Source organism: Aquarana catesbeiana, linkage group LG11 (genome assembly GCF_042186555.1).
Source record: "Aquarana catesbeiana isolate 2022-GZ linkage group LG11, ASM4218655v1, whole genome shotgun sequence".
NCBI lineage: Eukaryota > Metazoa > Chordata > Amphibia > Anura > Ranidae > Aquarana > Aquarana catesbeiana.
The window spans coordinates 43,794,850-43,818,360 of record NC_133334.1 but is presented as its reverse complement, the minus strand read 5'-3'; the positions used below and the strand labels follow the sequence as shown (position 1 = coordinate 43,818,360).

The 23,511-nt window shown below is 42.1% G+C and overlaps 1 protein-coding gene across 1 annotated transcript in view; it reads left to right on the top strand.

Moving 5' to 3' along the window:
• The window catches only part of PPFIA1 (PTPRF interacting protein alpha 1), a 177,937-nt gene that overhangs the window by 91,792 nt on the left and 62,634 nt on the right, over positions 1 to 23,511 (top strand). The window contains 6 exon segments of the mRNA XM_073604239.1: positions 4,107 to 4,190; positions 7,107 to 7,238; positions 7,978 to 8,040; positions 16,055 to 16,134; positions 19,670 to 19,820; positions 22,424 to 22,647. Of these exon segments, the coding sequence (XP_073460340.1) occupies positions 4,107 to 4,190; positions 7,107 to 7,238; positions 7,978 to 8,040; positions 16,055 to 16,134; positions 19,670 to 19,820; positions 22,424 to 22,647 (734 nt within the window).

The window sequence follows — 23,511 nt, the reverse complement described above, 5'->3', positions numbered from 1 at the left end:
AAAGTACCAAGAAGCTCTTGGTTTAACTCTCCCCTCATCCACTAAGGCCTGGTTCACACTATTGCGGCTCTGCAGGCCAAGTTTGGCATGGCAGCCCATTCATTTGATTTTGCTTTTGCACTATGCGATTTCCCAGCGGTTCCCATAACCACCTGCAGTTTGGCCGCTGGTGCCGGGAACAGGTGCCTGCACCTGCAACCACCCGCAATAGTGTGAACCAGGCCTAAAACTGAATTATTAGTAATTTGTGGGCTGTCTCTTTAATGTAGCAAAGAGCAATGTCCAAGTGTAGTAATACTTAACAACCAACTGGAATTCATCTACCATTGCTCCAGTATGACGAGAGGTGAAATTCAGTTGCTGTAGGTATTAGCACTTTATATTGTCATTGCTCTTTTGCACGGCCTAAATGACTAGGTCTACTAAATGTGTGTTCATATGTTACCTTTGCTTACACTTTCCCTCTGTCTGCCTCCGCCTCAAAGTATGTGTGTGTTTGTTACCTTTCTTATCCTCTGACTGTAGTCTGAGCTTTTGTCTTCGGGAAAGCCTCCTGCTAAGGAATCTAAGCTGTTGGCACTTGCGCCTGTGCCTAGGAAGGTAGAACTTGCTTACTGTTCTCTTTGCCTTGCTTGTTCCATTTGCTTTTTCTGGTGAAAGGCAGGGAGAGGATGCCATTTACCCATCAGCGGCTGTACCTAACCATCCTTTTTGTGGCTGAAATGTTGTCCGTGTTGCTGAGCAATCCTTCGCACTGCATTCATTGAGCACTAACCAAACACCAGAGCATGTTCTGCTTCTGCTTACACAAACTGTCATTCAGTACAAAATAATATGATATTGATCAGGATACATCTCACAAAAGGGAATGCTGCTCGATTAGTCTTGCAAAACTTAGTTATAAACAAACTCTACCTTTTACAGTTATGCTGCTGAGTAATTGGGTGTTGAAATTCAGTGGCTTTAAATGTCTAGCCAGCATAATAAGGATGCATAGAGTTGGGAACTTAAGCACTACTATGTGCATGGACTCCATAATCCTGTTATTTTTAATTGTCATCCTCTTGATTAAATTAGTAACACATTCATAATGAATTTAGTTGCAAAAAAGACATGTGGTTGAGGTATTTTATCTAATTGGTGAACTGCTGTTAAGCCTGGTACAAACTGAGTTGACTGAAAAAACTGTCAGCTCTGGTTGGAGCCACTGTGCTAACGATCCGACGTTGGTACAGCAATCTCCCGCACTGAGCTGTTGTGTTCTGACAGGGAGATGGACCCCCCCCGCCAGAACACTCCAATCAGCCGTTAGTGAAACCTGCCATTGCTGATTTTCCAGCATGCTTGTCTGACAGAAGCCGGCCGCCATACACACGGGCCGAATGTTGGCCATTTTTTATTAAACCGGCCGGTGTCGCCCTGCATTCGGCCCGTGTGTACGGGGCTTTGAAATTCTTCTTTTTTTGTTCTACTCTCAGTGATGAGTTTAAAGTTTTTAAGCAGTATTAAACCCAAAACCAGAAATGTATTATATTATAGTTTACCAATCATTAGATGTGGCTTTTTTCACTCGGTGATCTGACCAGTAACACACCTCCTGTATTAGTGGGTAACAACTCTGGAGGAATGAGAACAGGAGGCATAGCATTTAACCGTGTTGTGTCTGGGGGGGTGGGGGGGGGGGGGGTGGTAGTGTTAAAGGATAAGTTCACTTTTTAGAAAAAAATTAATGCACGTTTTTTGTTTTTTTCAGGTAAAAAAAAAAAAAAAATTGCATTTATTATTTTTTTTGTTACAGGAGCCTGTAAAGCATTGCACCAGTGATCAGCAGATTGCAGGCGCCATGCAGGTCTCCTGCAGATCTATCACAGTATTGCCTTGCTCATACGAGGAAGCCGATTCTTTCTGACCGGAAGACTCAATGAACTACCACAGCGCTCACAGTAGTAGTTTATTGAAAACTACAAGCTGACCGCCGCAAAGGCTGCTGGACCTTGTAGTTTTCCATTCACGGAGGATTGTGAATGAGCGGCGTGGTTGGTGGGTTTGTCTCATCCACGTAAACTGATATATTCTGCTGTAGAGCTTGTGCTTTTGAAAAACGGACTTACTGGCTGGTTCACCAGATGCAAATAAAAGAAAGATAGCCTAAAAAAAAACAATACAGCCATCACATCTAAGAATTGATAAGCGGTCATAAATTATAAATTAAATGTTTGCTTTTGGATTTAATACAGTTTTAAAAGAGAAGTATGGGTAGTATTATTTTTCAATTTTTTATTCATACTTACCTAGGTGGATGCAGCATCGGTCCAATGCTGCATCTGTCCCCCGGCGCCTCTAACACTGAGAACTGAGCGATCGAACATCGCCGATCGCTCGGTTCTCACAGCTCTTTGCTCTGCCCCTCCTCACTCACTGGAGCCCTGGGCTGTGAAGGGGGAGGGAGTGGCCGGCTCAGCCTCTCAGCGACTCGCTGAGAGGCTGACTCGGGTGCCGGTCCAAGGATCCCGACTCTATGGTCGTGATGACGCCTGAGCCTGGACTGACTCTGTGACATCAGCAGAGAGCTTACTGCAGCCTGCTGTCTACTGAAAACCGGTCATGGGAGCGCAGAATGAACTGCACTTTATTGAATCCTCTGGAGCAGAGCAACTGCCAGGTTTGTGCATACTGGAGATCACAGGCCGATAGTCAAAAGCACATGTCTTGCTCACATTGGCGCTACTTCCAAGTTGCTTGCATACGTGGTTGCTGTTCTGTTTGTAGTGTACTTTGTGAACATCTGTTGCTCTTGGGCTTTAGCAGACAATATTTGGACAGGCTGCCAGACTGGCTTTAAGTACACAAGCCCTATAAAAGTGTTCAACACTGGGTGGGATTTGCACCAGTTAAAGTAAAAACAGAAAATAAAACAAAGTGACACAAAGCCATAAAACAGAAGGTAGTTTTGTTATCACTTCTATACTCCTCCATTTTAAAAAAAAAAAAAAAAAAATCCTTTATTGGCAGCTACCCATCCAGAATCCAGCAGAAAAAACATTTGCTAATTTTAAGACACACTGGGGCTTCTGAGTTGTGGAGCGACAAGACTGTATGAGGTCATAGTTAGGACAGCAGTGGTCTTTTCTTACCGTCATTAAATGAGAATAAATATCTTGTTTTGTGGTGGCTGGGAAGAGACGTAACCGTCCTCTATTTTAAGGTGGCTGTGCTATATTAGTCAGTAGTTTAGTGGACAACCTTTTTTGACCTTATTGGTTGTAATGTCACAAAACATTGCTAATAGTTTTGGTATGCTTTTTTTAGATCTCACATTTGCATTTGTGAGCTTATCGTGATGGGTTTGTTTTTTTTTTTTTTGTTTTTTTTTTTAGTATTTTTGTGAAAACATGCCCATTAGCTCCACTAAAAGGTCATAGACTTTTATTTAGCACTGTTGTATCAGCTGTCCTCTGCCATGGAGAAAGCTGATCTCTTGTTTGGCTTTGTAAAGGAAGCAGACCCTCTCCAGAGAGGGGATAGTCTTAGCCTTTAATCATTTGAGTCTTTAGGGCCGAGGCCAGTCTGTAAGATTTATTTACTGAAGTTCCTGTATTGATGTTTAGGTAAGAAGGGCCTGCACTCAGCACCTCTCCTGTATGTAAATCAAGCTGGTTGTTTTGTTTTACTGAACAAAATTATGGAAATTGTAGTTTCAACAGTTCACAAACTAGTCCTTTCATGTTATGGGCTGCTTCCTGGTGAAAGGCTATATGTTATTTACCCACCATATACATTAGTAGTGTATGCCCCTTAATGAAAATTGGCATGCCCTGGGTAGAATAAGAGTCTTATGACATGCTGAAGGACTTTAAGTGATAAATGCTTGCCACTTTTGCATTCATCAAAGCAGCTCTAGTGCTGTGATCTCTACATTATATCATCTTTGTGATTTTTACCGATATATCATAAAGTTTGTAGTGATCAGCCATGGCGTACAGATGCTGTTCGCTTCTACATATCACAAGACTTCACCAGTTTCTGTGTTTTTCCTTGTGCTGTGTTCAGAAGATGTAGTGTAAAGATGATATAACACTTTCTGTCCTCTTGTCCCTTTGTAACAGGCGGAGGAGAGACATGGCAACATTGAGGAGAGGTTACGACAAATGGAATCACAGCTGGAGGAGAAAAACCAAGAGCTGCAAAGGGTAGGTTTTCCTGGACCCCATGTAATTGCATTTTTTGCAAAACTTCAGCTTTTTCGATTCTGTCTTTATCTGCTTTCCATCCGCCATATACTGAAATGACAGACGGGCAAGAGCACTCTTGTTCTCGGAGGATGTCATCTGATGTCCTCCCATTCTTGGCGCATGGCCATCTGTGGTGCGTTGTTTCCCTCAGACACAGGGCAACACCGATCATGGTAAATAGTCTGATGTAGGCTCTTTACCATGTGATCAGCTGTGTCCAATCACAGCTGATCAGTGTAAATAAATGCCAGTTATCATCATGCCTTTCCTCATGCTGAAAGCTCGCGAGGAGGGGATAGCCGGTAAGCGGCATTCCTCGGCGCGGACATCTGCACTGACCATCAGGGCACTAATCAGTGCAGCCCCATCAGTGCCCACCAGTGCTGCCAATGAATGCCCATCAGGGATGCCTATCGGTGCCTGTCAGTGCAACCTCATCAGCGCACATCAGTGAAGGAAAAAATCAGCATATTTACAACATTTTATAACAGAAACTTTTTTTTTCTGTCATTTTTTGTTTAGCAAAAAATTAAAAACCCAGTGGTGATTAAATGCCACCAAAATAAAGCTCTATCTGTCTCAAAGTTGATAAAAAATTTCTTTGGGTATAGTGTTGCATGACTGGAATTTCCATTCAAAGTGCGATAGCACTGAAAGCTGAAAATTGGCCTGGCCAGGAAGGGGCTGAAAGTGCCCAGTAGGCAAGGGGTTAAGGAGTATGAACTATACAAAACTAGCAAAAGTGTGCCTGTGCCAGAATGAGAACGTTTGGGATACAGTAAGCTATGATAAAGAAGTGCAGTATATGCAGAAGCGGGATGTGGAGGGTTTGATGGTGGGAATTATGTACAGGACAATAGGCTGTTTGTGCAGTAGAGGGGTCCGGTGATATGACAGAACAGTATGTGCAGCTAACTGAGCCCCAGATAACACTAAATACCTGATAAAGGGTTTAATCTTTCTCCATTCTTTCTAAAACCAACGTTTTGGATGGATATGCCCTACTGTGTGTTTTTAGCATTCTTTTGTCAAATATGGATTACTGCAGAGCAGTGTGGAAGTGGTGTGCCTGACAAAAACATTTCATTCTCACTGGGCACAGTGGTTGCAAGAAAAGCCTGTGCAAGGCATAAAAGACATGGGAAAATGAATACTACCCTATCATAAACTGGGCACACCCCAGGTAGATTTAGTGTGTTAGATTTTACCATTAACTGTATTGCCTTGACTTCTCTAATTGGATACAAATTGAATGAATTGTTTAGGTAGGGCCTCACATTAGTTATTAGCACATTCTACTGAGTGTAGGAAATTTTAGCTGGTGTGTGATCAGCTTTACACTATCGTGTATGGTTGGTATGTGCTGGCCATTGCAGCACAAAAGAGATGATTTGCTTGGCCGACATCAGCTGGGCCATAAGATCCTATGGGTGACATCACTGCTCTGAGCACTCTCTCCTCTCCCCTGCAGCCACCTCTTGCTGACACGGGGATCACCTGACTGGACTGCAGCGGGCTATAAATAGATATGTTTTTACATCTTTCTTACACAGTTTCATCAGTAAAGGTGTTAGGAGGAGGGAGGGGGCAGTTTTAAGACTAGTTGGGTTTAGTCTAGAATCCTACTTTTAGAGTGGCTGTAAACAGCACACATGAAATATGAACGAAGCACATGCTTCAATGCTGTGTGCTTGCTTCTCTCTGAAGCTCTGAGTGTCATTTCTCTCTGTTGCCTCGTGCTTTTGTTATCGGCATGACTCACATTTACATTATCCAACACAGAAGAAAAAAGCTGAAGGAGAACTCCAGCACACAGCCTGTGATTGACATTCACAGCTGTGCATGCTCTCCATGTAGAGTAGGGTGGGGGGGTTGGGGGGGGTGTTTCTTCCCACCAATCAGGCTCAGAATTCTTCTCCCTGAACGGTGTAGTGTGTGAATTCAGACACCCGTCTGCGTTTTGCTGCTGAGAGATGCTGCCAGCATCTGTTCTGTACACAGAAGGTTTTTATCTTTAATGCAGAGAATGCATTAAGGTTAAAAAAAACTTTGCCCTTTAGAACCACTTTAAATAAACAAAAAATGTCCTTTACCTTTCCTGACTGAGCCAAACTTTCCCTTATTTTTGTCCCACACGCTCCTCCACCCGGACACTGCAGTGCATAGTGGGGGGATTTCAGCATCTGAGGCAGTGCTGTCAATACAGAAGGCAGTGGGCAGGACTTGGTTTGGCCAGGTGCTGATTGACAAGCTACAGGCTTGTGAACTGGCAGTGACAATTCTGAGTAGCCACACCCCCTGCAACATCTTTTCATCCATTGTAGCGCAAGCATTCACAGCCTTACATTTTGAGTGGCTACTCTGCTCTGAATTCGGGAGCAGTGCAGCATTGTCGTGTCGCCCTCACAGGAATCTACATGGGGTGGACTTCACTGGCAGGATTAACTGGAATTTGTGCAACTTTGCAGGAGGGCTAAGAGAAAACTGTAAGTGCAGATGTACTTGTAATTACATCCTGCAACACACATTTTTTTTTTTGTGTGTGTGTGTGGGGGGGGGGATTTGGCCATAGTTCAAATTCAGGTCGAAGACTTGATCACCAATACATATAACATTTGTTTTTGAGGAGGCTTCAGTCTCATGAGGGTTTACCAGTCTTCCCTTTTCAGTGTCTCCTTACAATTCTCCTCTCCTTCAGGGTTTTAAATCTGACACTCCTAACACTTATTAGCACTACAGTTATAAATAGAATCTGAGAATGCCTGTTTCTAATTTAAGCAAACTGTGAAAATGACAGCTCCGAGCAGCAGTTTTACAGATCCAGTTTATACGTCCTCTTCAGAGACATTATTTACCAAACTTTCTTTGTATTAGGCCCGACAGAGAGAGAAGATGAACGAGGAGCATAATAAGCGCCTGTCTGAAACCGTGGACAAGCTTCTGTCAGAGTCAAATGAGAGGCTACAACTTCACCTCAAGGAGAGGATGGCATCTATAGAAGATAAGGTAATGCCGCCTTCTTCTGGTAATATAAGTAGCTGGGTAGGATTAAAGTAAAGTTGCATGTGCTATTTTGTACTACAGCAAGATAAGCACTAAAACTCCATCCCGAGCAAATCATAAGTTTTGTCAGTTTATAGCGAGATCATTGAAAGATGAATGGATTGTCCGTTTGTTGCTGCACATTGCTCTGGTACTGGCTCAATGGATTCTATTGTTCACATGGATATTTATTCACCAGCTAGTCCTGGATCAATTTCCTGCTTTTTTTAAATAGCATTGACATATTATATTTTACTACAGAGTAATTAACAATCGTATTTCTCCTTGCCAAAAAAAGGAGCCTTTGGTCTTCTGTCCTTGCCGCATTCACTTAAGTCTTCACATACCGAGTGCTGAGCCAGATAATTGATGGAAACTTATGAAAGGAAACCGAAGTACCTATCCCTACTCTGATGGTATCGTCCCTGCAGGGAAGTGACACCCAGGCGCCAGCAGTGCAAGGCCACAGTGCTCACCACTTAGCTACTGTTTTAAACAATTAATGCGTTTTTATGTCCTTCTACATTAGTAATGTATCCTACTAGAAACACCGTGGAGACGTTTTCTCAGATGTTTGCTGTGTTTAAAGTCTTTTAAAAGATGTTACAAATTACTTTATGATGTATAGTACAATAAAAACCTAGTTTATAAACATTTTTCCGGATTATGCTGCAATAAAACTTTTTTTTATTTTCTTCTTCAGAATGCCTTAATTAGAGATGTGGAATCTGCCAAGAAACTCATTGACGAAATCCAGCATGAAAAGGTGGGTTTGGCTCTTTAGGCCTCATGCACGCTGCAGCTGTCAAACGCCCATTTTACAGGCGTTTGATGTTTTCTTTTTTCATAAATTCCCCTATGTTTGCAGGTTTGTAGGCTCCTAGAGGAGTTTAGAGGCAGGGGCGTCTAGGGGCATTAATCTGATACCACTAAGATTGCGTTCAGGAGAGGAGCTTTTGGGCAGAAAAATCGCACAATGCCTCTAAACGCTAGGAACATTTAGCACTCAAGTGTTCATTCATTTCAATGGGCAGAATAAAGTACTACAAATGCTTATCCTATGCAAACTATACTATGATGTGCCTAAATGCTTTTGAAAAATTCAGCATTAGGCGTGTTTTTTTTAATGCTACTTTTCACCTGTCAGGAAAAAAGTGTTCAGAAGAGCCTAGTGTGCATGAAGCCTTAAATTGTTTAAGGCACAAGAAGAAATCGCTGCCTCTATGATACTCAGGCATACCATACTGTTTATGTCCCTTTCTAAAAACGAGACTTGTGAATACCTATTTAGAGCGATCTTCAGGCCGGTCATGTGACTGGTGGACGCTTTTCAGCTCCGATACATGACTTCTGCAGGAGGGGCCGAGATCTCCCTCTGACGTCAGTCATGGAGATCATGTGGCCGCTCAGCCACTCCTGCAGAAGTCCTGTCTCGGTGATGTAAAGCGGCTACGCGTCAATTGACCAGTTTGAAGATAGCTCTAAATAGTTATTTACAAGCCTCGTTTTTTAGAAAAGACATATACAGTGTGGTATGCCTGAGTATCATAGAGGGGCTGGCAATGACCACTGTAAGTTATTGTTACTTTACCGATTTAAAAAAAAAAAAAAAATGTTATTGAAAAGAACAAGAGATGCTGTCATGTATACCTTATTTTTAACAACAACAATTCAGAGATTCTAACAGATCCACTACAATTTTCTTTCGAGTAATTCGACATTGTCATACCAGTATGTAACTAAGCAATAAAGTTTTATCCACATTGGTAAGTGCTGAACAGGTCCTGTTCCACCATAATAACTCCTCATAGAAGAATGAGCTTATCTATACAATAGCCTGTCCAAGATCAGGTCGTTGGGGGGAGGAGGCCCGGAGTATCTAGCAATGGTGACCATAATGTTTGGAAATTATGTGAGCTACCCTTGTGCTGATATATGTATTTTTCGAAAGGAATCGTATCTTGCATCGTTTCTACCTAACCTTTCCATGTGGAAGCTTCAACCGCCTTCCAGTGACGAAGAATTAGTTTCCTGGCCTGAAACAGAGCTCTGGCTATGGCCTGTTTGGTGATCTCCTCCACCTGAAAGCCACCTACAATACCCAGTAAACCAATCTTAGGGTCCTGGCCAATCTTGACCTGAAATACTCTGTTAAGAGTGTTTAGTACCGCATTCCAGTAACTGTGGAACTTGGGACATCTCCACAGTAAGTGGATTAGGTCACCGTTTTCTCTAGTACATCTAGGGCAGTTGGGATCTGTTCTCGTTCCCATATGGAAAATTCTAGCTGGCGTAAGGTGAACTCTAAGTAGGAGATATAGCTGAGATAGCCTTTGTGCTACACTAAGGGAGCTGAGTTGCACGGCCTACTCTTACTGCTCCTCCTCAAAATTACCTGTAGAAATTCCATGCTAGTGCCACTTAGCTCCATAATGCATTTTTTTTAAGTCACTGTAATTGTCATTGTCCCAGATGGGGCTGTAGTTAGTGTACTCAGTTGCCTGCTGTATCTGCCTGGCTTTGTTACAAACTTTTTGCATTAGTACATATGTAGGGAATAGTTTATTTGACTTACTAAATCCCAAGGCCTCCAATCCCCTGGCAACATTACTTTCCCCTCTTACAAATTTAATTATATAATCAGAGGCTTCCGGTTTCTTACTGGGATGGGGTAATGCTCTAGCTATATGTTGCGGTTGTGCTGCCAGGTAGTACACCCAGGGATTAGGCAGAGCCAACCCACTACTCTCCTTTGGTCGTTGAAGTTGCTCCAGCTTAATTCTGGGATGTTTGATGTGCCATATGAGCGAATGAAAAATAGAGTTAATCACCCTGCATACTTTTAGGGAGACTACCATAGGAGTGTTATGAAGTATGTAGAGGAGTTGAGGCATTAGTATCATCTTGACCAGATTAACCGGTCCTGCCACTGACATCCTCAGCCTGGACCAGATCTTAATCTTGTCTTTCATTTGGTTAAGTTAGGGGTTAGGTTCAAAGAGATGTAGTCTAGTGGTTTCGGGGACACATATACCCCTAGATATTTGAATTTGGAGGAAACTGGGATATTATGAAGGATTGCGGTTGTAGACTCCATATCCCTGTCTAAAAGCATAAGGGAGGATTTAGACCAGTTAAGGTAGCCTGCAAATTTACCAAATTTCATTATATCTTCCATAGCTGTCCGCAGAGATAGTTTGGTATCGCCCACTAGAGGCATGGTATCATCCGCGTACAGCATGATCTTATCCGTTCTAGCGCCATACTGAAATCCACTGATCGAGCCATTGGAGCGAATGATCGCTGCCAACGGCTCGATAGCCACGACGAACAGGAGTGGCAATAACGGGCATCCCTGGTGAGTTCCTCCTATGTAGGGGGAGACTAGGTGACAATCGACCTGCCACTATAAGGCTTCATGTACACGGGGCGTTTTTACAAACTCTCCTGAATGATTTAACTTGACAGTAACCCATGTTTAAAACGTCCGTTTTGCCACGTTTACGTGCCACGTTTGCATTTTAGAAGAATTTTTCATTTCTATTTTTTTTCAAAATAGGAAAAATGAAAAACACCTGTAAACAAAACACAGCTAAACGTGAAGTACCACATGAAATGCCTTTTAGCTCAGCTTCTGAACCCATTTTATTTTGCGTTCCAAAAAAAGCCTCTAAACTCAACTGCCTAGAAACGACTGTAAATGACCCTGTGTACATGTACTGATATGATAACATAGAGTAGAGTTCAGGAGCAGTTGAAAAAAATGCCCAACTGCTCATAAATGTCTGTTTAGCAGCAGCAGTGTGCATGAGGCCTTGTGGCTTCCTGAGGGGAATTATACAGCAATCTAACCCAGGATTGAAAAACCTGCCCAAATCCATATTTTTCCATTACTGCCCACAGGTAATCCCACTTTATACTGTCAAGCCTTGTGGGCATCTAAAGACAGCAGGGCCCTATCTCCTGAGTTATCTCGGTTGGATTGCATATTAAGGTACAACCTTCGCAGGTTGATTGCCGTGGATTTTTTGGGGATAAAGCCCGCTTGATCTGAATGTATGATTGTTGTAATAACTGTGTTCACCATTGTAAGTTTTTGATTTCTACTAATAGCGGCGGGGGGCGGAGACAGACACAACACGGAGCTGACAGGCAGGGAGGAGGGGGAGAGAGGAGAGGAGAGCAGAGCTGCGGATGACAAATGGACGTACTCCGACCACGGTGGTCAGGGTTCAGCAGCCCTGATTATCATAGTCAGTACAGAGAGAGGGGGTACAGGAAGTGGCGTGTTCAGCCAGGTTTTTACAGTTTAGAGAGGGGCAAATTACACAGCACAAGCACTATGCTGTTTAATCTGCTTTAAGGGGCCAGGATCTCTATGTATTTGGGTTAACAAAACTCTTTAACCACTTGCTGCCCGCCGTCATGTAGTGCAGCTGGTTTACCCAGCAATATGCACCTCCCGATTCTCGCATATGCACTAGTGAACTAGTGACAGCGTCTGGTGCACAGATTGCTATAGCAATGTAATCAAAATACTGCAAGATTACACTATTGGGATTCCCCAAGACTCTAGATGACACCGATATCCCAGGAGTCCAAGGGAATCGCCTAATGACATAATCGCCTAAACGATGGGGACCGGAAGCGCGGCCAAATTACATTAAAGTTATTTATAAATAATAAAAAAAAGTTGAGAATATCCATTTAGCACTGTACTGTGGATTGACATTGTGATCCGAGGAAGATGTAAAAATGGGTGAAGCTCCAATTTGACCACTTCAGGAGCTATTTTTTGCGCCAATGTTGATATGTACATTTTAGGTCTGAAGATTATAGGAAAAATTAATAAATGCACATATTTTTGTAGAGAAAAAATGTGTTTTTATACTTTTTTTCCACAGGACTCTGCACCCGCGAGCAATGGATCGTGGGTGTAATGTCAGGCTCCTTCAGACTCTTTCACCAGCACTCTGCTTGTACCTCTGTATGGGGGTTCAGTTGGAGAGCTGGAGGAAGTGTCAATAGACTAGGAGTGTGATAAATACTGCATGTATTTTCTATTGATAACTACAAGTCTGCCTCTGTGGAAGATGGGACTTGCTGTATATTCATTCACAGATCTCTGTAAGTAATTGACGCAGCTGTGCAGGCAGAGCCCCAATTTTAAAAGTGACAGCGGATGCAGTAAGGAAGAACCCCTGCATGCTGTTATGGAAAGGCTGAGGGGGACTTCGGGGTGGGGGGGTGCTTGGGAACATGTAAAATCCTAAATACATATGTAACATGCTGCTAAAAGGAGGATTTGGCCTTTAAACGCCCAAACATTATACTTTTTTTTTTTTTTTTTAAAGCAATAACCCTGGGAAATGGTGGTAGTTGTAATTTCATGTCATTTGACATTATCATGTTCCGGTGGTTGTGCACATGATCCCGAGGCTACATAGCCACCCAAATCACTTCCATCTAAAAGCAGACAGTTGGCTTGATGAAGATATACACACTCTTAGCTGCTATAGGCAAAAAATGTGGGAAGAAGGGATCTTGTTTCGGGGGCCTTCTATGTTTTAGACAGTGTCTGGTACCACATCCTGAGAATTGTATACAAAGGAAAAAAAACTAACTTAAGAATTGAGGACTTTGAAGGTACCACGTATGTAATGTAAAATTAATCTTTTACCGGTATTATACACACACGAAAAGACAAAAATTGCTGCATGTCAGTATTGCAGATACATCAAGTTAGTAAGTGAATGTCATCACTTATCATCCCCGCCAAACTTGGGCAGTTAGTTGCTTGCAGTAACTTTGACACGTTTCTTGGGTCCATGCCCGCTTTACCAGAAAAACAAATAGTCAAGCTCTATAATTATACAAGGTACACTTATCAGAACCACAATGTAGTGACATTACATCCAACGGGTTTGTTCTCCCTATAGGGAATAGAAATGCAACATACATGTGTTTGCATGTTCTCCCTGTGCCTGCGTGGGTTTCCTCCGGGTACTCCAGTTTCCTCCCACACTCCAAAGACATGCAGGTAGGTTAATTGGCTTCTGTCTCAATTGTCCCTAGTATGTATGAATGTGAGTTAGGATCCTTAGATTGTAAGCTCCTTGAGGGCAGGGACTGATGTGAATGTACAATGTATATGTAAAGTGCTGCGTAAATTGACGGCGCTATATAAGTACCTTAAATAATCACATATATATATATATATATATATATATATATATATATATATATATATATATATATATATATATATATATATATATATATATATATATACACACATTTTCTTATTATTAGAATGTTACAGATTTAATTTTAATGTTTATAATATGCTGTTTTCTAGCCATACTAGACACTTCAAATCCAGTTTGTGGCTTTGCTCATATGGTTGAACATTGTTTATTGCTATCATCAGATAACCTCCCTCTTATCACTTGTTATATGGTTGTGCCCTTGTGGAGCAGTGTCCACATGTACAAACCTTGATCAACCTTGGGACTGTATGCTGCATACCTTTGCAGTTGAGTTGCTATGTATGAAATTGTGATCTCAATGTCTGCTCCTCTTTCTAGTTGCTTTCATGGCTTAAGTTTTAAACAGAGTATTTCTCAGGTCACTCTTGTTTGCGAATTGTTACACTATTTACTTTAATAGCATTAATGGCAAAATATTTTTCATTTTGCAGAGAGTAAGGGAGGGTTATAACCCCTGTCAGTTTTCTTTTTTGCCATCTGTGCCCAATTGGGGAAATTTCCCTTCACTTTTTATCCCATAGCCAAAATAGGAAGTGAGAGGAAATCCCTACAAAGCAAGGGAATCCTGGGGTGGTGTCACCATAACTATTGTCTCCATTGGAAGATTTCCCCTCTATTCCTGTTCTGCTGACAGTCAAAAATGTGGTATTTTCTTTTACTTTTATTCTAGGTGATAAGTCACCAGAGAAATAGAGAGGGTGTATCTCCCTAACTGGGGCACAGGCACCAGTGGAATCCTGAGAAGTGTTCTAATATCTCTCCGCTCCAAAAATCAAAAGCAACAAAGTTTTACCTTTTAAGATTTGTTCATAAAAAGATTCTTATTGGGTAAGAGCTGGAGAAAGCAAAAAAAAAAAAAAACCCCTTAAGTATAGCGTAGGGAAAGATTAAACTCGATCAGGTTTTTTTTTTTTTTAAAAAAAAAAAAAAAAAAAAAAAAACCCTTAAGTATAGCGTAGGGAAAGATTAAACTCGATCAGGTTTTTTTTTTTTTTAAAAAAAAAAAAAAAAAAAAAAAAAAAAACCCTTAAGTATAGCGTAGGGAAAGATTAAACTCGATCAGGTTTTTTTTTTTTATTTATTTTTTTTTTCTTCGCAGTCTGTCCTGCTTGGGAGATTTCCTTTCCTTTCTGTCCTTAAAAATGCAACAGAAAATGAAAGGAAATCTTAGAAAAGTGTGGGGATTTACCAACTCAGAGAGTCATCACAGGAGCAGGTGTCCTTGTTTGAGGATTTGTCCTTGCCTCTTAGTCTGGTGACAACTCAAAATGTTTGTATTTCTCTTTACCTTCTGCAGTCACCATGACAAATAGAGTGTATCAAACTGCAATAAAAAGGTCTAAACCTTCACCGCTGCCTAATATTCATTTCATACACTTTAAGGGTAAATATGCTTTTATAAGAGACCCTTCCACTTAATTATAGGAATGCGCTGTGGTTCTTGTTCAGCCGAGCTTAAAGGGGTTGTAAACCCTCGTGTTTTTGCACCTTAATGCATCTTGTGCATTAAGGTGCAAAAACACCTTGCAGTCACTGGCCCCCTAGTCTCCCCATTTTACTTACCTGAACCCTGAATTTCCGTCGATGCGTCCCCGCCGTCCCTCTCTGCACGAGTTCCCGGTTCTTGATTGGATAGATTGATGGCAGCGCAGCCATTTGCTCCTGCTGCTGTCAATCAAATCCAATGATGCGGGCAGCAGGGGCGGGGCCAGGTCCTGCATTCGGCCTCTATGGTCGCCGAATGCTGGACTCGGGAGCTCGCCCACATGGTAACCTCCTCGGGAGAGAGCTTCTCCAAGGGGGTTATCTAATGTGTGGAGGAGCCACAAGAGCCGCCGAGGGACCCCAGAAATGAATGTTCAGGGCCACTCTGTGCAAAATGAGCTGCACAGTGGAGGTAAGTATGACATGTTGTTTAAAAAAAAAATTAAACGATCCTTTAGTATAACTTCAAAATACTGAAAACCCTTCCGTTTGTTTGGAACAAGCAGTGCATGTTAGTTGCAGTCATGTGAACTATTCTATGCATATTACACATGCCATAGTCCATATCTGTACTCCATCTCGGCAGCGAGCAAGAGAGGGTGACCACATCTATTTTGTACAGTGGTACCATAGAGAATGAACATAGCCACCCTCTAACAGGAAGTCAAATCGCAGCAGCAAAAAAATAAAAGATTTGGAGGAGGCTGAGGGCAAAGATACTTTCTCGATTTCAGAATACATACATAGATTATTTTTTAAATTTTGTTTTAAACCAGAATTTAGTGTCACGCTAACTTTTATGAAAAGACTACATGTGTACTTGCGAATGCAGTGTTCCAAGGTGATCTCTGCACTTAAAGAATTCTTCCAACCAAATGCTAAAGTTGTTTTTTGAATACTAAGAGTAAGAATCAATTTTTCCTGTACTCCTGCATTCTGTTAGATATTCCATTCTAGAAAACTGAACCATCAGCCATTTAGTTTCTGTTCTGTTTCTTATGGTTTTTCTTTTGGCCCTTAAAATAGGATCAGCTACTGCTTGAAATAGAATCACTGAGAGCCGAAAATGAGCAAGTCAGGATTCGGGCAGCCTCCCTTCACCATAGGTATGTTCACTTCTTAATTGGCAACATTTTGAGATAAAAAATTCAGTGGGTGATTTTTTTTTTTTTTTTTTTTCGTTTTCTGTTACATCCTCTGGAATTATGAGTTTCATGTGTATAGCCTCACAAAAAATGAAAAGGTAAACTAAAGATGGCCATACATTACTCGGCCGACTGGACATAAAAAATTAAACGGATTTCCTCATCCACACAATGGAGATGAATACGGAAATCCTCCCTTCTGTATCTTTGTATTCTGACAGCGGGACTCTCCCTAGCCCATTGGTTGCATGCACTGATCGAGCTTAAATTTTTGAACAAGCTTGTTAATTAAAAGTCAACCCATATATTAGCATCTCATGAACAGGAAGGGTCATACATGTATCAAAATTTGATTGGTTTGATAAACTTATGGCCAGCTTAACTCACAAAACAATCCCCTCACCCCTGGTTCCCACTTATCTGAGATGATTATCATCTTCAGCCCATGCTAGCTGTAGGGTAGTGATCCAGACGTATGAAATATGCAATACACAGCTTTAAAGGCTTTGTTCCAGGATGGCTACATTTGCTAGTGTGGGTGTTGAAAGATAATCATTCAAGGAGGTAAGTGCAGCGGGAATGCATTGTGCACATTTTTACACATTTTGTGGAAAGGTGAACTAACTGTTTAAATTTGTTATGCGTGAAAGAAGGGTAAAGTGTACCTTTTCTTAAAACTTTTTTCAGTTTTGAATGCAATGGGGAAAGGTAAGAATCCCTGTAAGGTTTTACCCCTACTGGGGGCTCCATTATATTTATTTTTTACTTTCTGTTCTGGGGGCAATGTTTTTATACCAAACAGGATGTATGTGAGGGTAAATCTGCAACATGGAAACAGACAACTTAACCACTACACATCCGCGCTATGGCCGAATGACGGCCACAACGCGGACCTGAATTCCCGCCTGCAGGGCGCGCGCTGTGATCACCGAGTCACTGAGACTCGGGTGATCACCGATCCAAATAAGGGGCCGGTCCCGGCCCCTTACCATGTGATCAGCTGTCAGCCAATGACAGCTGATCACATGATGTAAACAAAAGATCGGTAATCGTTTTTTTTTTTTCTACTCACGCTGACAGCATGAGTAGAAAAAAAAGCCGATCACCGGCTCGGATGTAAGGGACATCGGTCCCCAAGTGGAAGAGGCACATCTGCCTCATCAGTGCCACCAAATTGTGCCACCTAACAGTGCCCACAAGTGCCACCTATCAATGCCCACCTGTAGTGCCAATCAGTGCCACCTGGCAGTGCTGCCCATCACTGCCACCCATCAGTGCCCATCACTGCCGCCTATCAGTGCCCATCACTGCCGCCTCATCAGCGTACATCAATGAAGGAGAAAAATAACCCGTTTTCTAAATTTTTTATAACAAAATATAAAAAAATAATTTTTTTTTTAAAATTCAGTTTTTTACATTTTTTTTTAACAAAAAGTAAAAACTGCAGAGGTGATCAAATACCACCAAAAGAAAGCTCTATTTGTGGTGAAAAAATGATAAAAATTTCATTTGGGTACAGTGTTGTATGACCACACAATTGTCATTCAAAGTGCGTCAGCGCTGAAAATTGGTCTGGATAGGAGGGGGGGTTTAAGTGCCCTGTAAGCAAGTGGTTAAACATTTTATTTATACAGTACAAGGCACAGGCATATAGTATATATAGACCCTGAGTTATAGGCTTGAACCTTCAGGTGATTGGACACTGGCAAATCTTGAGGACATGCCCCTTAGGCACCTCCTCTATGACCCTACCACACTCTGAGTCCTCAGTTTTGTAGCAAGCAATGCAAAGTAATCAAGGAATGGAAGGGATGGTGTCCTGTGTCCTGTACTTTACAGGAATTTCCAGGTAAGTCAAAATTTCTCTTTTCTTATCATGCAGTATAGGACATAGGTAAAGTGTTCATAGTCCACAGCATGTCCCCAAGCAATGAATGAAAAGGTTGGGCAACACCTAGGCAAACAGAGCTGCTCAACAGGCATCAAAAAGACCCAAACTTCAGAGTGCCACCATAAGAACTTTGCATCTGAAAGCTGCATCCGCAGAAGATTAGACATCCACCTGGTAGAACTTTGAGGCAGTATGAACAGAGGTCCTGGTGGTGGCCTTACACATCTGGGCTACAGAGACTTGGTGCCAAAATTCCCAGGAAAGTGCTGCTTCCCACATTTATTTCACACTTAGTGCAAAGTTTTTTCTTTTGTTTTTTTTAAAAATGCTGAGGTAATCCAGCATTTGCCTATTTGCTTGGAATTACAAGTATTGCAGTTAATTGGAAAAATCGTAACTGCCATTTACAATATGTTTGGTATTTAGCAGATCTGCTGCAGTTAATGTTGAATCTAATTGGCAAATCCTCATTTGTATCTGCATACTAAGAGTAATAAGGTCTGCCATCAGATAAATGTTTCGATTTTCTTTGCCCAGTAGTTTTCAGAAGTCTCTGTATTAAAGCGGAGGCCCACACATATTGTAAACTTTATATTAATCCCTTCATGGCATTGAACAGATCTCTCAATGAAAAAAAAAAAAAAACATTTCTGTGGGTTTACCTTGTAATTGGTCTTTATAGTGGAACTTCCTGTTTCTGACCCCCGCGCGAGTAGGCGTGTAATTTCTTTATCCCCGGCGGTGCACTGTATTCTGGGAGGTCTCCTGGGATCTATCTGTTGCCATCACAATGGGGCGGGAACTTCTGACGACGCCCATTGTGATGGCAACCTCAAAGTTTATGGCACCCGGGAATGAGCGGTGAATGCTGGTAGCTCAGCATTCACTGCATCCAGGAAGTAAATGCTTGTGGGCTTCACATGCCCACAAGCAAGATGGAACCGGCCGTTCACAATTTTTAAAACTTTGTTTTTTATTGAAAACCGGACATCGGGGGACATAGTTCACCAAACAAGTGAGTCTTACATTGTTATTAGTGTCTGCATGGTTGAAAAAAAAAAAAAAGAATGGTCGGTGGACCTCTGCTTTTAAAGCTGAATGCCAGACAGATATAAAAGCAGCATATTAGTTCAGCTGTATTAGTGCACCATCAAATGTACTTTTTACTAAAGCTAGTTTAGTACCTGAATTTGACTTGCTATTCACCTTGTCAAACATCCTGTACAGCACCACACAGACTTACAGAAAGCAGAGAGATTACCTGATCAGTGTGCTGCTGCTCTTTTACTGTTCAGTCAGCAGACTGGGGGTTGGGAGAGGACAACACTATTCTTTTTAAATTCTATAATTGTAACAAGTGTTGGCAGCTTCTTAGCTATGTTTTTTTGAGGGGCTGTATAAATCTCAGGAATGGGAGGGACAGAGATATAAATCAAATAGCAGGCATAACAGCTTCCTTGTAGTTGTTCCATCTGTGTATTGAGCTATTTGCCTGGGGTTTACCTTTTCGTTCTTGATATATTCTGTTCATTTGAGTACAGGCTTGGTAAGTAAAATCCTTTGGATGGAAATAATAAATTTATAAATCTTACTGTTTCTTTACAGCCGTCCTCACCTCGGCAGTGTACCTGACTTCCGATATGCTCTTGCTCCTTCCTCAATGTCTGATGGCCACTCGGACTCCTATAGTTCTTCAATGGTTCTACGAAGGCCGCAAAAAGGACGGCTAGCTGCTCTTCGCGATGAGCCCTCAAAGGTATGCTTTTTAAGGCTCCATTTGCCTTTACAATATTGCACGTATTTTTGCAGGATCACGTTTGCAGTGCCAGACTCCTGCAACCGCTTTCTCCAGCTCCCTGCCTGTACCTCTGGGCTTTCAGTCGGAGAACTGGAGGAAGTGTCAATGGACAAAGTGTGCTTATTACCTAATTTTTGTGCTCAATTGGCAACTACAAGTCTGTCTACCTTGGTGGCAGAGGGGACTTCTAGTTTTTTCAATCACAAATCTCTGCAAATGAATTTCACAGCTGTGGGGGCAGAGCCCTGCAAAGCTGTGCCAATTTTCAAATTTGACAGCTACTGTGAGAGAACCCCCGCACACTGTCATGGGGTGGGAGGGTTGCTTAGAAACATGTTACACCCTTAATGCAGGTGTAACATGTTGCTCAAGATGGAATTGGCCTTTAAGGAAGTTGAACCCTTAGTAACAAAGTGAAACTAGGATCAAAGATAAACACAGAATTCTTTCTGGCTGACAGAAGTACTAGCAGGCTGCTGGTGGTGTATCTCGTCTTAGCCAGAGTCGTTCATTTTTAGGCATGTAAAATGGCCAACACAATTGCTTTTAATCCCTTTTTCTGAGAAAAATGTAAAATACATCACATGTTAAAGAAAATGTGTTTTATAACTGCCTATCTTATGGCCCTGCCCCTCTGAACTTTGCCCTCCTCACTTTTTGGGTGTATCGGGTGCCATACCCCCCCACGTGCTCTATGATTTCTCCCACTGACTACTATGTCGCTACAGGACTCTTCGTAGTGATGTATATGTCAACAGGTGGATCCATGGCATATGATGGGGGTGCAGGTGTTTCGTCACATATGGCGACCCATCACATTTGGTTACCCGCTGGACTGCACATTCGCACCGCCGCCATATGCGTTCCAACACTGTGGCGATCTACGCTGGTGCAGAATTTTGTGGCCACACCCCTGGGTCCAGGTTCAAGCCCCACCATCCAAGTGGACATAGAGTTGGATTATAAATATGCCATGCGAAGCGAGGCCATGCCTGAAGCGTGGGGAGTAGCCCTGTGGCAAAGTGGTGTCCTACAACAGTGTTGTAATTCATATTGCGGCGTCGCGCATGCGCACTCCAGCAGGTAGCAAAATGTGATGGGTAGCCGAATGTGACAAAACACAGGCATCCCACACCCCCAGAACTATCAACTGTGAAAATTCTGCCTGAGGCTTCAGCTTTTAAACAAAGTAAAGATTAGCAGGATAGGCGAGTATAAACTTTATGAACTCAATGGTACAGAGGCATTTAAGTGCAACTTTAGTCAAATCTTTCTTTTTTTTTTTTTCCCCCCAGTTTTGAATAGAGTGAGACAGATTATAACCTTTGTCAGGTTTCTTTTAACTGTTGGTGATCTCATTGGACTGATTTTACCTTGATTTCTACCCTAGTGACATAGGACATGAAAATGGGGCACAGGTTATCGCCCGGAAAAAGAGATTGTAATAACATTCTGACAGACATCATGCCCTTTTCCTTTAAACTAGAAATACGTTTTTGATGCTTCCCAAAAATAGAAATGACGTTTTTAGTGGCGAAAACTTTTCTGGTGACAACTGTTTTCCCCCACTTTATGTTAAGTGTATAGGATAGGAAATTATATTGTTTCAAACGTGGACACCGTAATAAGAACCTAAAGAGGTTCGACCCATTCCCTTCTCTATCTAAATGCAAGAAGGTTTTGACTGAATTTGGGCTTTAGAAAGTCCATGCTTGTAACAATCTGTGAGCAGGTTACGGTGTTTTAGGCCTAACCTTCCTCCAGTAAGTGCTTGTTCACACTTGTCTAAATTTCTAACGCTTCACAAATGTTCCTATATCGTTAGTATGGGTGTTAGACTGGCGATTTACAAGCATTAATGATGCATTAGAAACACTCCCCAGATGCCCTATGCGCAGTTTTGAAGTGTTTGATGAGCGTTGATGTGCGTTACAACTGCTCCACAATGGAAAGTTACATTACAGGACATAATTTTAACGCCCCGCAACTGCGCTGCAGATGCCTGCCAGTGTTTGCAAGGCCTTACAATAGACTTGAATGGGAGACGTTGAAGGCCTTTAAACGCCTCCTGACTCGACATGAGGCTTCAATTTTGAAGCGACACTGACACTTCATGTTTTTATAATGTGAACAGCACTGTGTGCTGTCCATTGTATCATTTGCATAGGCGTTTGAGGGGCGTTTATAACCCTCCTAAAAAGCCTGCTTTTAATGCCAGTGTGAACTTAGCCTAACGCTTTGCCCAGGAAGCCTTTGACATTTCCAGCTGCATTCCAACTGTATTTCTAGCAGTTATCTGCTCTGATTTCAGGTGGCTGTGATGGCAACTTTGTTTGTGCCCTGGTTGTTTGATGCATGATTTGTATAGACTTGTAACCATTCTCCCTCTTTGAGCACTTCTATTGTATTAAGAGCTTTGCTTCTGTTCTGTTTTTCTCTTTTTCACTCTCTGGATCTTCACTTTTAGCACGTAAGTGTCCTCTTTGTTTTTCTTTTTTCCTACTTTTTCCCTTCCTTTGAAATCTACATATGCCTTAATCACATGTTTTCTGTTTGTGTAGGTACAGACTCTTAATGAGCAGGACTGGGAACGAGCCCAGCAAGCTAGTGTACTGGCCAATGTAGCCCAAGCTTTTGAGAGCGATGTCGATATATCTGATATGGAGGATGACCGAGACACCATTTTCAGCTCTGTGGATCTTCTTTCCCCTTGCGGCCAGGCAGACGCTCAAACGCTCGCTGTTATGTTGCAGGAACAATTAGATGCCATTAATAAGGAAATCAGGTACATAAATATTTGTTGACGTGTTTAGATATCTTCTTCCCTGCTCTTTATAAAATGAAATTTATGAAAGCCTCTGCTCACTAGGTAATCTACCTATAGAGGTTTTGTGGTTACTTCCTATTAGAAAATTCCATCAAGCTGAATGAAAGGATTTGTGAATCCAGTCCATTTTTCGTAATAGGCCTCAGGCCAAGAACATCCTGTTCTAGGTCTTGAAGTTGCTACTGTCATCAATTCATGCTTATGTTGGCGGTTTCCCTATATACGTCTATGTAGAAACGCACTGCTGTAGCGGTGTGTGGGGGGGCTATGGTTTTTATGCACCTTGTGCTCTTGCAGTAGTAAGTTATGTGGGCACATGTCTCCTAGGAAAAAATAAGTGTGTTGTTTGTGTATATGTGTAAGCATCGGCAGGTAAAATTAGTTAAAGTGATATTAAAGGTTATTTTTTTTTAAGTAAACATCTTATACTTGCCTACAGTGGTTTTGCACAGAGCAGCCCTGATCCTTCCTTCTCCTGGCTCCTCTTCTCAGAGCGCCCCCATAGCAAGCCACTTGATATGGGGGCACTTGTATGTGCTCGCTCTCAAGCCCCGCTCTGTGTGTCCATAAGATGCGCAGTATGGGGCTCGGCCCCACCCCTGATCTCTCCTCTGGCTGTGATTGACAGCAGCGGGAGTCATGAGGAGGCAGAGACCTGGGGGGTGCAGCCGCTCTCGTGCATATCGCTGGATCGCGAACGAGCTTGGGTAAGTATTAGGGGGGCTGTTGGGAGAGCTACATACTAAAGGTTTTTTTTATCTTCATGCAAAAAAAAAAAAAAAAACCACACTAATGAATGAACATACACCCAGTAGTATAGAA